Source organism: Schistocerca nitens, chromosome 6 (genome assembly GCF_023898315.1).
Source record: "Schistocerca nitens isolate TAMUIC-IGC-003100 chromosome 6, iqSchNite1.1, whole genome shotgun sequence".
NCBI classification, from domain to species: domain Eukaryota; kingdom Metazoa; phylum Arthropoda; class Insecta; order Orthoptera; family Acrididae; genus Schistocerca; species Schistocerca nitens.
The window spans coordinates 244,002,942-244,017,127 of NC_064619.1; the positions used below are offsets into that span (position 1 = coordinate 244,002,942).

The 14,186-nt window shown below is 38.8% G+C and overlaps 1 protein-coding gene across 1 annotated transcript in view; it reads right to left on the reverse strand.

The window, feature by feature from the left end:
* The window catches only part of LOC126262285 (peptidylglycine alpha-hydroxylating monooxygenase), a 233,772-nt gene that overhangs the window by 80,632 nt on the left and 138,954 nt on the right, over positions 1–14,186 (reverse strand). Inside the window, exon 2 of the mRNA XM_049958803.1 lies at positions 5,435–5,492. Coding sequence (XP_049814760.1) covers positions 5,435–5,492 — 58 coding nt within the window. The remainder of the gene's footprint in view (positions 1–5,434; positions 5,493–14,186) is intronic.

Genomic DNA, 14,186 nt, shown 5'->3' on the forward strand with positions numbered 1-14,186 from the left:
CAGTCTCTGGACTGAAGACCACAACAATAACAACGAAGGAACAAACATCTGGAACAGGTTTCCAGATATGTGAGTCGCTCAAAGAACCCCGTGTGTTGTCCTCGACAGAGAGTGTACATCAGAGATAAGGGTATTATCAGGAATGCCTCAGAGAAGTGTGACAGAACTACTATTATTCTCTATATACATTAATGATCTGGTAGACAGAGTGGGCAGCAGTCTGTGGTTGTTTGCTGATAATGCTGTTGTGTACAGTACAGTGTACACTATCAACCTAGACACAGATCAGATTGTTGCGGCCCTGCACCTGCGAATGAACATCCCAAACAATAAAGCTCGTTGACATACTACTGCATCTATGGAAAGTGGATGAAGGATGGTGAAGCCACAAGTAGATGACAGACAACATGCTGAACATCCATGACTCGTCACAGAATGCCGACTCCAGGTGGAGGATTGGCCACTTAGTAAAGTGGCATAGGCGGTTATCCATGGCAGATCTAATAACTGAGTGCAGTGTTAGTACATGCGCAAGTGTTACAGAGCACACCATTCAGTGCACATTGTTGACATGGTGCATCACAGCAGATGACCTCTGCTTGTTCCCTCGTTGACCCAATGACATCGTTAATTATGACTACAATGGGCAAGGGACAATGGATGGTGGATCAAGGCAAATGTGCTGCCTGGTCATACAAATCACGTTTGTTACATCAGGTTGATAATCATGACCAGATATGCCCTCATGTGAGCAAACAGCTGCTCAGAATATGCATCACACAGTAGAGAAGTACTTTGCTATAGGGAACATTCACCTGGGCTTCTGTGGCACCTGTGGTGGTAAACCATGCACCGCAACAGCTGCAGAATATGTAAACATTATTGTACATCACCTGCATCCCTTCATGCTTTATGTCTTCCTGGATGGTGATAGCACTTCCAGCTGTACAACTGTCCATATCACAAGGCCAGAATAACGCTACTGCACTTTTAAGATAATGACAGTCAGCTCATGTTGATGTCTTTGCCACCAAATTTTCCTCAACTTAATCCAAGGGAATACATCTAGGACGCTATTTGGCACCAGCTACAAGCCTTCGGGCCATTTGCCCATAATTTATGGCAACTGTGCTGTCTATGCAAATACATCTGGCACCACATACCATACTTCTGGAAACCTACCAAGGGCTTGTTGAATCCATGCCACACACAACTGCTGTTGTATTGTGTAGAGAAATACATCATTAGGCAGGTGCTAATAATTTTTTGGCATATCAGTGTATTTACAAAAAATTACAGTACACAGAATCTGTTAACTGTAGTGTTTCTCAGACCAGAGTAAAATCAATCAAAAACATTTTTAACAGTGTTCTCATGATTCTCCATACAGAAACAAAGACCACTACTATCAAAGAAAAAAACAGCATTGTATTATGCATAACAATATTATTCTGTGAGTGGTTTTCTTCTAGTTTCCTTGTCATCCCTTTAACTTTAATGAGGCTATAAGTTTATGTGTACCTTCTGCTAATGTTCTCCTTTGATTCAAGTTCACAATGACAAGAAAGCCATTTGATGATAATGTATAGTCAACTACTGATCACTGTGAAACAGAACAACAATGTCAGCTGTGGTAGGATAAGCATCAGCCCCTGAATTTATAAACTGATAGTAAAGGTTGAGCTATAGCAAAGAATAGAGGACAACTGTCAATCTATGTTTTGTCTGGTGGTAAATGCAGTTGTTATTCCATATGAGTTGAACAGCAATCATGAATAGAAATGACTACAGCAGCAGATGCAGCTACATCTCTCCTGGTGGTTTATTATTGACTGTTTGTAGAAGAATAATTGCGAAATGACAAACTGAATGGACAAGTACAATGATGACTTGTTCCAACTTAGTGCAAGAAACAACAGTCATGGTAAATATTTGAACTGTTTAAGCACTTTCGAGGAGATTACAAACTGTTTTGTGAAGTTCAATTTTCATTTCATAAAACATGGAACTTTCAATACCTTACTGCCGTTTAATTTATAGTCAGTGATTTTCCATTTTTTTAAAATTTGTATAACTGTAACATGTAAATACATTTACCATACTGGATCTAGCACACACAGTAAGAGTTTCAGGAGCTGTTCCTAAAATTTTCCTGTATCCAAACTTGTTTGAAGTCGCAAGGATTTGCTTTTAATGAAGGCATATCATTAATTCTCGCATGATCTTCAGATCACTGAGAGTACAAATCTCTAATTCTTCATATTCTCAAGAGAATAGATCAATAGAAATCAAATAATTAACATTTCAAGAATGTGTGCTGATTGTGTATAAAGAAAGTTCTACCTACTACATTTTAGTTTTTCTATTGAGTCAATTTGTGACTTTTGGTAATCAGATTATTAACAATGTAAACTGGATATATTCAAGAGATCAAGTGGGACAGTATTTGTTTTTACTGAACCTAAACCTGCTTTTATTTTAACAAATGTGTTATACATGTGATTTTCATTTCACTTCCATGAAGACGTGTAATTGTAACTTGCTATTTTTTTGTATATGAATATTCATTTGTGGATAAAATTCTGGCTAATGATTATTGCATGGACTCTTGAATAAAATATTTTATGGTGATTGTATAAGGGAGAGTAAGGTTTTGCCTGTAAATAATTACCAATTATTCACATCAGAGGTTGGGATGACTTGCATTGTGAACATCAATTGGACAGTGGACAAATTTTTCCTTCCAATTTTTTTGGAAGGTCACTGTGCTACAAGAACAGGCTCCTGTTGAGGTGGCATTTCTTGGCCTTTCACAGGTCAGGATTCCACATTATTAGCCAGTTACGGAGTGCATACAGTTTAACGTGGGAATAAAACCACCTGGCACATTAATTGGGAAAAAAGTCTTACGGCTACAAAGTCTTTAATGTTGGAGGCCTTGGATCCCCAACTTTTAATCACTGTCATCATTGCCATCCTCATATAATCATCATCATCATCATCATCATCATCATCATCATCAACATCATTGGCTGAGAATTCTGGCTCATATACCAAACTCTTGGGACTCTGTGATTAGAAAAACATTGGCAATTACTGTGATAACAATTTCGAGACACACTGATTATAAACTTATCAACGCATGGAAGCATGCATTTGATAAAGAAAGAGTACAGACGAAGACATCTCATAGTTTACTGCATGATGTACATGGTGGTACTGTAACTGACACTGGACAAAGAGTGTGAATGTAATCTCTGGCCATCAAGGGTGCCACCTCAGCATACGTTATATCTATGATGTAATCTAGAAAGTCGGATGCCATCCTCTGTGCATAGAGGGAGAGACTCGCCCCTCTTTTGAGCTGGATGAGAAAAGCTACACTTACTGGGATAGAGGTCCTTTTGCATCAACTATTGATGCAGAATGACCGAGTCATCTATCTGCTTTCCATTCAGTCAGCACACCTAAGAAAGGCAATTTACCATCTTTCACCACCTCTACTGTAAATCTTATACCTAGATGTATAATATTATATCATCAGCTAAGTCTGTCATGAAACTGGCGAGGCTCTTCCTCTATGCACAGAGGATGGCATCCGACTTTCTAGATTACATCATAGATATAACGTATGCTGAGGTGGCACCCTTGATGGCCAGAGATTACATTCACACTCTTTGTCCAGTGTCAGTTACAGTACCACCATGTACATCATGCAGTAAACTATGAGATGTCTTCGTCTGTACTCTTTCTTTATCAAATGCATGCTTCCATGTGTTGATAAGTTTATAATCAGTGTGTCTCGAAATTGTTATCACAGTAATTGCCAAATTCTCAGCCAATGCTGATTGTACAATACTCTTGTGTTTAAGGTGACACTGGTATTCACTGACAATTGGCAGTAGTCCGTATAGACTGACCCCTGTTACTGTTGTCACACTCTCAAGGAACTCTCAGGTCAAGATTACCTTAAACAGGTCACATTTCTTTCATTTTTCTGGGTATCTGGAAACTTGTCTGATTCTTTGCCTATTTGGAACTCTACCTATCTTATTAGTCGTTACACCACAGAATCAAAGCTACTTTGTGTGTTGGTCCTCTTGGCTTGGTCAAATGGCACACTGTGTATGTTTCTTCAACTGTGTAGACCTAATATCATGGACTGAATACTCATTCTTTCTGAACACTGTATCAGATTATTAACCTTGGAGCTGAGGTGATTCTTGTCAGCACAGATCTCTTTTGAGCTGTATGAGAAAAGCTACACTTACTGGGACAGAGGTCCTTTTGCATCAACTATTGATGCAGAATGACCGAGTCATCTATCTGCTTTCCATTCAGTCAGCACACCTCTACTGTAAATCCTAGATGTATAATATTAATTTTGTCACATCACAACCAGAATCAAATTTGAAAGCATGTTCATTGATGAAGCACCACACTTAGCACTGAAATCACATTTATTATGAACACCGACATCATCAGAACAGAACAGAACTCCTGGATGGAGAGTTCTGCTATTTATACAAACATCCAATATTCCAGAATATACAAACATAAGAAGTTTGAAGAACTTTCCAGAACGGATAAAATGAAATAACAGGTATCTGCTGGTGGTCGGGTTTGAACTGGAATCCTGCAGCATGCCAGACAGGAATGCTAACCATTACACCACACTGCTGCTCATTACAGTATGGTTGATGAAGTGCCATGCAGCCAGATTACAAGTTTATCATCAACATATCCAAAGAAGCAGGATGGATGGAGGGGAGCTCTGTTTGACGCCCATTCTTTGAAAATCTCCACTGAAAATTATCTGCGGTTTGCGATGCATAACAATGGCTGTTCCATCAGTCATTTCATAATAATTTCCACCGTACAAGAAATATGTGCTCGTTACAAAGTCAGTAGTTTTAATATGTCCTTTACTAATACTTTTGTAAAAAGGGAGATCACATTGAGGCTGACCATGGCTTCGCTTGGGCCTATCCTCAACTACTGTATGAAACCTACAAATATTTTGAAGTTCTTAATACGGTGTTGCAGTGGCCGACTAGGTGATAACAATTTATTTAAATACTCCACCAGCCTCTATGTAGGAGAGCCAATAGAGCTAACTATTGATCTCAGTAGCAGGCACACTTCGTATTATAGGCAGCCCACTAAGATTAGTCATCAGTACTATTGGCTCTCCTGCATACAGACTGGCAACATATTTAAATATTTTATTGATTGACACCTATTGCAATCATCATAAGCTTAGGACTTTATCTGAATTTGATGCAGCAAGTTAACTGAGAACTTTATATCCAAAAAATCTTACTTTAAAACATGGACTGTACCTTCTGATTTGTAGTCTGACATTTGTCAAGTCAGTCATCTAACCAAATGCTTAACACTAATTTAGATAAACAATACAAAGAAATAGACTCACCAATATAGTAGTTCTTGGCTGGATCAACTTTTATTGGTGTGCACAGATAAAGTTCCGGCTGTGAAAAAAAAGAAAGAGGTTTTTATTACTTTCACCTATGAACAAAATCCATATTCCTGCCTTTTAAAATTTATAAAGCACCATCTATGTATCATTAAGATAGTTATGAATGGACGTTACATTATGAACAAAAATGTTGTGGACTATTGTCCACCTATTAATCACTTATGTTTTCTATATATGAAGGTAGTATCTGTTCCTGAAAGAACAGATACCATTGATGACCGCACAGCTTCTCTAGAATGAAATGACAAATCTTAATTAAAATAAATCTGTTCTTTTGGGAACAGATACTACCTTCATATATATAGTTAAAATAAGGCTACCCAGCCATTGACCTTCTTGTGCGAACGCACACGCTATGCCCCAACTCGTACGTGACTTGGTAGATTAATCTGCCATGAGTAATGAGTGTGATGGGCAAACATCTATTGGGTGCACTACGAATATAGTGGTGTGGATATGTTGGGAATGTGGTCTCACGGGGAGTGTGCAAGGGATAAGACCCTGCAGGCGCACTATCTTCTGGCCCCTTGGTGGCTCAGATGGATAGAGTGTCTGCTATGTAAGCAGGAGAGCCCAGGTTTGAGTCCCGATTGGGGAACACATTCTCACCATGTCCCCAATGATGTATATCAATAGCAGCTAGTGTGTTGATTTAATTATCACTTATGTTTTCACTTAGTACCATCCATATAGCAAACAGCAGTCAACAAGATACAATGCTGTAAGTGAAAGCACAAGGTTAATATTATGGTTTGAGCAGAGAACAGAAACAAAATTTCTGAAAGAGGTAGGTAGGCTGGAAAAGAGAAAAACTATGACAACAGGAAACAACAAAGGCAAAAAAGAGAAAATTTCATCAGGAAGTGAGGATCCAAATGAGGCCATGCCAGTATACCAACCTATCATTTCTCAGCAATCACCTAAAGATGGAAGAAGGTCTCGAACAGTTCACCCCAGCAAAGCTCACAAGGAGAATTAAATTCAAAGAGGAAAATGTAACCTTATAAAATCTCAGAAATGATTGCTTTTTAAATACCAATTGTTCCTGTATCACTCTCATGCATTCATCACACTTCAAGCAGTGCTACTCTTTTGCAACTATCATTTATTTCCGAGAAGCTGCAAACAATTATAAATAAATAAATGAAAAATAGGTAGTGTTGAGATCCTGGAGTGGCTATGTAGCAGTACTGAGAAGGTATGATTTGGAATATGAACTTGTGTCCATAAACATACCATTTCTCTGTAATGTGTAAAATATTAGGTAAGAGCACATGCATGTGTGACAATGCATTGGGAAGAAGCCCAATAATATACTAGGTAAGTGTAATTTGGGGGGGGGGGGGGGGGGGGGATGCCCGGCAGCTGTATCAGAAGAATTTTTTTCACCATGAAGTGCCATTACACAACCTCTTTGTGAAGTTTATCAGTGCCGTTAAGAAATGAGTACATTCACCACAGTCAGAACCAACAATGAAGCTGCAAGTCAGCTGTGTACTACTAGACTGGAAGAGGCTGTATGCCATGCAGTCAAAGGTGAAATATCAACAAGAAGCCAATTCATAAAACAAAGACCTGCTTTGGATAAGACCATGATCTGATATGCATGAACAATTGCTACATTTGTCTCATCTTTTAAAGGCATAGGCATGGGGTATAGTAGATAATTGCAATTTTCTCACAGGTACAGGGTAATTCACCAGACAAGATATTTTCAATTCCTGCAGTAGGAATGTTTGGATTGAGAAAAACTGCATGTAACATGCCCAATCCATTTTTCATAGCAATACAGTACCAGTCCCCAGTGAAAAATGGACCTTGCCAGGGTGGTGTGGGTTGTGCACCTCAGTGATACAGACAGCCATACCACAGATGCAACCAAAATGGAGGGCCGTCTATGGGAAGGTCAGACACCTGTCATTCATGAAGAGGGTAGCAGCCTGTTCAGTAGTTGCAGGGCCAACAGTCTAGAAATTAACTGATTTGGCCTTGTAATGTTAGCTAACACAGCCCTGCTGTCTGGTTCTATGGACGGCAGAAAGCATGGGGAAGCTATAGCCATTATCTTTTCACGAGAGGCATGCAGCTCTACTGTCTGGCTTAATGATAATTGTTTCCTCTTGGGTAAAATATTCCAGAAGTGAGAAAATCCTCCATTTGGATCTTTAGGTGATAACTACTCAGGAGGAAGTTGTCATCAGGAGAGACCAAGGCTGCCATTCAAGCCTGAATATGAAATGTCAGAGCTCTAAATTTGGTAGAGAGGGTAGAAAAATTTGAAAAGCAAAACTGATAAATTGAATATGACTATAGCGGGAATTAGTGAAGTGGCGTGGCAGGAATGACAGTACTTCTCATAAGGTGAGTATAGGGCTATCACTAGAAGTTCAAAGATACAAAGCCAATACCCACCACAGTAGAAAAGTTTATTTGTGAACTAGCTCTGCAGATAAAGGAGAGATTAAAAGAATGTGTAATGAGGTAAAGGTAGTCATACAGATTGTTAATGGAGACAGAAGTTTAATTATGATGGGTGTGTGGAATTCGTATTAGGAAAAGGAAGAGAAAGAAAAATAGGAGAACATGGACTGGGAGAAAGGACTGAAAGAGGAAGATGCCTAGTAGAATTTTGTACAGAGTATAATTTAATAATCTCTACTACGTCATTCAAAAATCGTGAAAGGTGGTTGTGTTGGGGAAGAGACAAGGAGCACTGGGTGGTTCACATTGATCGTATAATCTTAAGACAACTTTTGAAACCACACTTTAAGCTGTAAGACTTTTCCAGGAGGAAATGCAGGCGCTGACTATAATATATTGGTTATGAACTGCAGTTGAAGTGAAGAAATTAGATTAGATTAGATTAGATTAGATTTACTTTCATTCCAATTGATCCGCAGTGAGGAGGTCCTCCAGGATGTGGAACATGTCAGAAAAACAACAATACATGACAAATATTTACAATTAAAACAAATAAGCTAATGTACCATTCCACAGGTCCCAAGTGGAATGATCGTCATTTTTTAATGAACACTACGAGTAATTTTACAAATACTAATGCACTGAATTTAAAATAAAAAAGTTTTTTATTTATTTATAAGGTAATACAACTACTGTAATACTTATTTACAATGAACACATTACTGCACTGAAATGGTGCAGAAGTTAGATTATACTAACACACACACACACACACACACACACAAATTTTCAACGAACACATTACTGCACTGAAATTGTGCAGAAGTTATGTTGTACTTATATACAAATCAGTTGGTTTTACTAAGAAATTCATCAATGGAGTAGAAGGAGTTGGCCACCAATAAATCCTTTAGGCTTCTCTTAAACTGAATTTCATTGGTTGTTAAGCTTTTTATGGCTGCTGGCAAGTTATTGAAAATGTGTGTTCCTGAATAATGCACACCTTTTTGTACAAGACTAAGTGACTTTAAATCCTTGTGAAGATTATTCTTATTTCTAGTATTGATTCCATGAATTGAGCTGTTGGTTCGAAAAAGTGATATATTTTTAATGACAAATTTCATTAAGGAATAAATATATTGGGAAGCAGTAGTTAGTATCCCTAGTTCCCTAAACAGGCTTCTGCAGGATGTTCTTGAGTTCACACCACATATAACTCTCACTGCACGTTTTTGTGCCCGAAAAACTTTAGCTTGGCTTGATGAATTACCCCAAAAAATAATCCCATATGACATTATGGAATGAAAGTAAGCATAGTATGCCAGCTTTTTCATTTTTATATCCCCTATGTCTGACAAAATTCGCATTGCAAACAGAGATTTGTTAAGACGCTTCAGCAGTTCTGTGGTGTGCTCCTCCCAGTTGAATTTATTATCAAGCTGTAATCCCAAGAATTTAACACTGTCCACTTCTTCTATCTTCTTGTCATCGTATGTTAGACATATACTCTTGGGACACCCCTTACAAGTTCTGAACTGCATGTAGTGTGTTTTTTCAAAGTTTAGTGACAAAGAATTGGCTAGGAACCAGTGATTAATGTCCACAAATATTTTATTGGCTGATCTTTCTAAGACTACATTTGACTTGCTATTTATTGCAATGTTTGTATCATCGGCAAACAAAACAAACTTGGCATCTGGTAATGTTACTGATGAAAGGTCATTGATATACACAAGAAAAAGTAAGGGCCCCAAAATGGAACCTTGTGGGACCCCACATGTAATTAGTTCCCAGTTGGATGATGCCTGATAGCTTGATACATGCCTCTTTCCTAATAACACCCTTTGTTTCCTGCCAGAGATATAAGATTTGAACCATTTTGCAGCATTTCCTGTTATACTATAATATTCTAGTTTACTTAAAAGGATATTGTGATTTACACAGTCAAATGCCTTTGACAGATCACAAAATATACCAGTTGCCTGCAATTTTTTGTCTAATGAATTAAGCACATTTTCACTGTAAGTGTAGATAGCCTTCTCAATATCAGAAACTTTTAGAAATCCAAACTGTGACTTTGACAGTATGTTATTTGAGATAAGATGGTTATAAAGACGACTGTACATTACTTTTTCGAAAATTTTTGAGAATGCTGGCAACAGTGAAATTGGACGGAAATTTGATGCTATTTCTTTATCTCCCTTCTTAAACAGTGGCTTAACTTCAGCATATTTCAGCCATTCAGGAAATATTCCACTAATAAACGACTGGTTACACAGATAGCTTAATATGTTACTTAGCTCAGAATCACATTCTTTAATTAACTTTGTTGATATTTCATCATACCCACTAGATGTTTTTGATTTTAAAGATTTTATGATGGACATTATTTCTGTTGGGGTAGTGAGGGTCAAATTCATATTAAGGAAGTTACTTGAAATGTCTGGTCTAAGGTAACCCATAGCAGCATCTACCGAACCTGACAACCCCATCTTGTCAGTAACAGTTATAAAATGTTTGTTAAAAAGTTCTGCAACACTATACACATCTGTCACCAATGTATCATTTACTCTTAATGCTATTTGTTCCTCTTCATGCCTGGTTCTACCGGTCTCCTCCTTCACTATATCCCATATTGTCTTTATTTTGTTATCCGATATGACTATCTTTTCCTTGTAATATATTTGCTTTGACATCCGTATTACAGTCTTTAATATTTTGCAGTATTTCTTATAATGTGCTATAGCATCAACATTGGAAATGTTTCGGAGTGACAGATACAGTTTTCTTTTTGTTTTACAAGATACCCCTATTCCTCGAGTAATCCATGGCTTCTTTGTAGACTTTGCTCTAACCTTGGTAAGTTTTGGGGGAAAGCAGTGTTCGAATAAGGTAAGCACTTTATTAGCAAAAATGTTATATTTTTCATTCATGCCATGAACGCTGTAAACATCAGTCCAGTGAATGTCTCTGAGGAGTGTCCTAAAATAATCAATTTTTGGCTTACTGATTACCCTTTTGAGCTCAGATTTAACAGATTTTATATCCTGTTCAGTATTAACATTTAACAGAAGGAACTGCATGTCATGGTCTGAGAGGCCATTGACTATTGGTTTTGTAATATAATTTTGTTCATTGGACTTTTCTATAAAGATATTATCAATGGCTGTTTGTGAGCAAGTGGCTATCCTAGTGGGGAACTTTACTGTGGGAATTAAGTTGAATGATAGTGTTACTAACTCAAACAAGTTCTTATTGGGAGAGTCTTTAAGGAAATCTACATTGAAATCACCAGCAACCACTATTTCTTTGTTTTTGGTTGTTAAATGGGCCAGTACAGCTTCAAGGTGGTTGACAAACAGATTAAAGTTACCTGCAGGTGCTCGATATACACTTAATATTATGAAGGATTTTTTGTGAAATTCTAATTCTGTTGCACATGCTTCCATATGCTGTTCTAGGCAAAATTTATGAATGTCTATGTTCTTAAATTTATGACAGTTCCTGATGAATGTGGCAACTCCTCCTTTCTCCATTTCTAATCTACAAAAGTGAGATGCTAACCTAAACCCTGTAACACTTAAAAGTTCTATACCAGTGGTCACATGATGTTCAGAGAGGCAGATTATGTCAGCTGGGTTTGAAGACTCTAATTCATCTATGCAGATAGTTAATTCATTAATTTTATTTCTCAGTCCTCGAATATTTTGATGCAATAAAGATAGCTGACATTTCTCATTGACTGAGTTAAGATTGGGTGGAGTTAAAATATCTGCTGACAGTTGAAAATTCTTAACCAATGGCTGTTTATGCTGATGTAATAAGCTGGAATTATGTTTTTTGATTTCTTTCTCAAACTGAAGATTTGTCTCAGTTCTAACCTCTCTTAAAATTTGCTTTCTTTCTGTCCTCCCTACCCTAAAAAAGGGTCTTTTCTGAATCCTATAACCACTGGTATTTTACCACTCATGATAGTGCCTCCCCCCTTTAACTTTCCTGCTATTTCCCCAGCCAATTTACCCTTCCCCTTCCTGTTGAGGTGAAGGCCATGCCTAGTATAATCCCACCTACTGAGAGAATCAACAGGAACCACACCAATGTGTGACCCCGCACCTGACATGAGCAGCCGTTCCAGCTCCAAATTAACTCTCTTGACAGAAGAGTTCAAATGAGGTCGGTCATGGCGCCCAAGAACAGATACAAACTCAACACTAGTATGCTTCGATGCTGACACAATCTTCGCCAGGTCACACTCTATACTGTACCCAGGATCTCTGTCAATACTGTTACCTGCCCCACCCACTATAACCACGGTGTCTTCCTTAGTGAAATCTTTGCAAAGTGATCCTAAATCCTCTGTCACCTGCTCCAGACCAGCACTAGGTTTAAAAAAATTGGTGACCTGGTATTCTGATCCTAGTTCATCCTGCAAAAGTTGGCCAACACCTCTTGCATAAAGGTAGGCAATTAAGGAGATGAGGTCTGGATAAATTAAGAGAACTGGAGTTGGTTGCTGTGTTCAGCACAAGAATTCTCAATGACGGCAATCTGGACTCCTGCCCCTCTACACCCAAGAAGCTGTCCAAGGATGTCATTAAGCATCATCCACCAATCAAAGATTGTTTTCACCTCCCAGCACCGGAAGAATGAAGGAATACAGCTAAGGCCCTCATTAAAGAATCAACAATCTGCTAAAATCAGGCAGAACTTGACAAGATCAGAATTAGTCTGTGGGATTTCTCCTGACCACACATGGTCCCTCGACCAGTCAGTGCTCCCTGGAATTACTCAGGCCTATCAACAACACTACGGATCTCGCTGTGTCGATTCACGAGTTAAGACAGACTGTCACTGAAACACTGGTCACTGTGCTGGCACTCATTATCTCAGCTCTTCAGGAAGTCATCACAGGACTCTTCCACATTATCAGCTACACCACACAGACCAGTCATTCCCAACATTAGACACATGGCTAATATCACCTTTGCAAATAGTAATAGTGCAACATCTTCTATAAATTGAAGTAGTCTGAGCTTTTCCTGCACACCAAAAGTTACTGCTTTCAAGAGCTGAATAGTCAGTGAGACTCACTTGAAACTGTGATTAAGGGCCAATATTGTGAACTGTAGCCGGCCAGTGTGGCCGAGCGGCTCTAGGCGCTACAGTCTGGAACCGCGCGACTGCTACGGTCGCTGGTTTGAATCCTGCCTCGCGCATGGATGTGTATGACGTCCTTAGGTTAGTTAGGTTTAAGTAGTTCTGAGTTCTAGGGGACTGATGACCTCAGCTGTTAAGTCCCATAGTGCTCAGAGCCATTTTTGTGAACTGTATGTGTTACCACACAGATCGCCTTACTGCGGGCAGTGGGACAGCTGTCTATCTACTGAATTTGCTCCACCGCTATGCATGACAGATTCCTTGGAGATTGTAAGCAAAAATCGCTTATTGCTTAAGCTATGTTTAAGCGCGTCGAAATTTTTTTGGTCGTGGAGATTCTGAAACTCTCCACTCAACGGGCTGTGATTTCAACTCCAGTTCAGTGTCTCTAATCCACGTTTCATCAATAGCGACAATTCGGCACAAGAATCCTTAATCTTCACGTTAGAATCGTTATTTGAGCAATGTTGCAGTGTCATAGCGTTTCTGCTTCTCTTCAGCAATCGAACAGGGTGGGGCCCATCTCGCAGAAACTTTTATCTTCTTCAAATCAATTATCAGAATACGGAATTTTGTTGTTGGGGAAATTCTCGTGACATCAGAGAGTCCTCACAAGTCGCACTGCGATCTTCTTCAAGCGCATCTGCCACAAGTTTCATACTTCGTTCATTTGTTGACGTTTCTGGCTCTCCGGGTCTTTACCGACTACGCTCATACGAACACCACGAAAACGACTAACCGAACATGAAACTGTACGGTTCACTGTAAACTCACCACAAACTTCACTTAATGCACTGTAGATTTCTGGTGGGTTTTTGCCGCATAAATTTTCGGTCTTGATGTACGACCCCTCAAAAGTCGCAGTGCCCAAGACCCTTGAGTGTCCATTTCTGCCTTTCACCAATTTTATGTTGGAGTACCCACAGAAAAAAACAAAAACACATCTTGCTTCCTGTAACTCCCAGTTACTTCTGATGTAATTTTCATTGTTGTTGCATCGAACAATCCACAGTAATACCAACCTGTGCATATTTATCGAATGTCTCTCATAGTTCTGGAGACGAGCATGAAAAACAGTCAGTACACAGACTACTGAGTAATGAGTCTA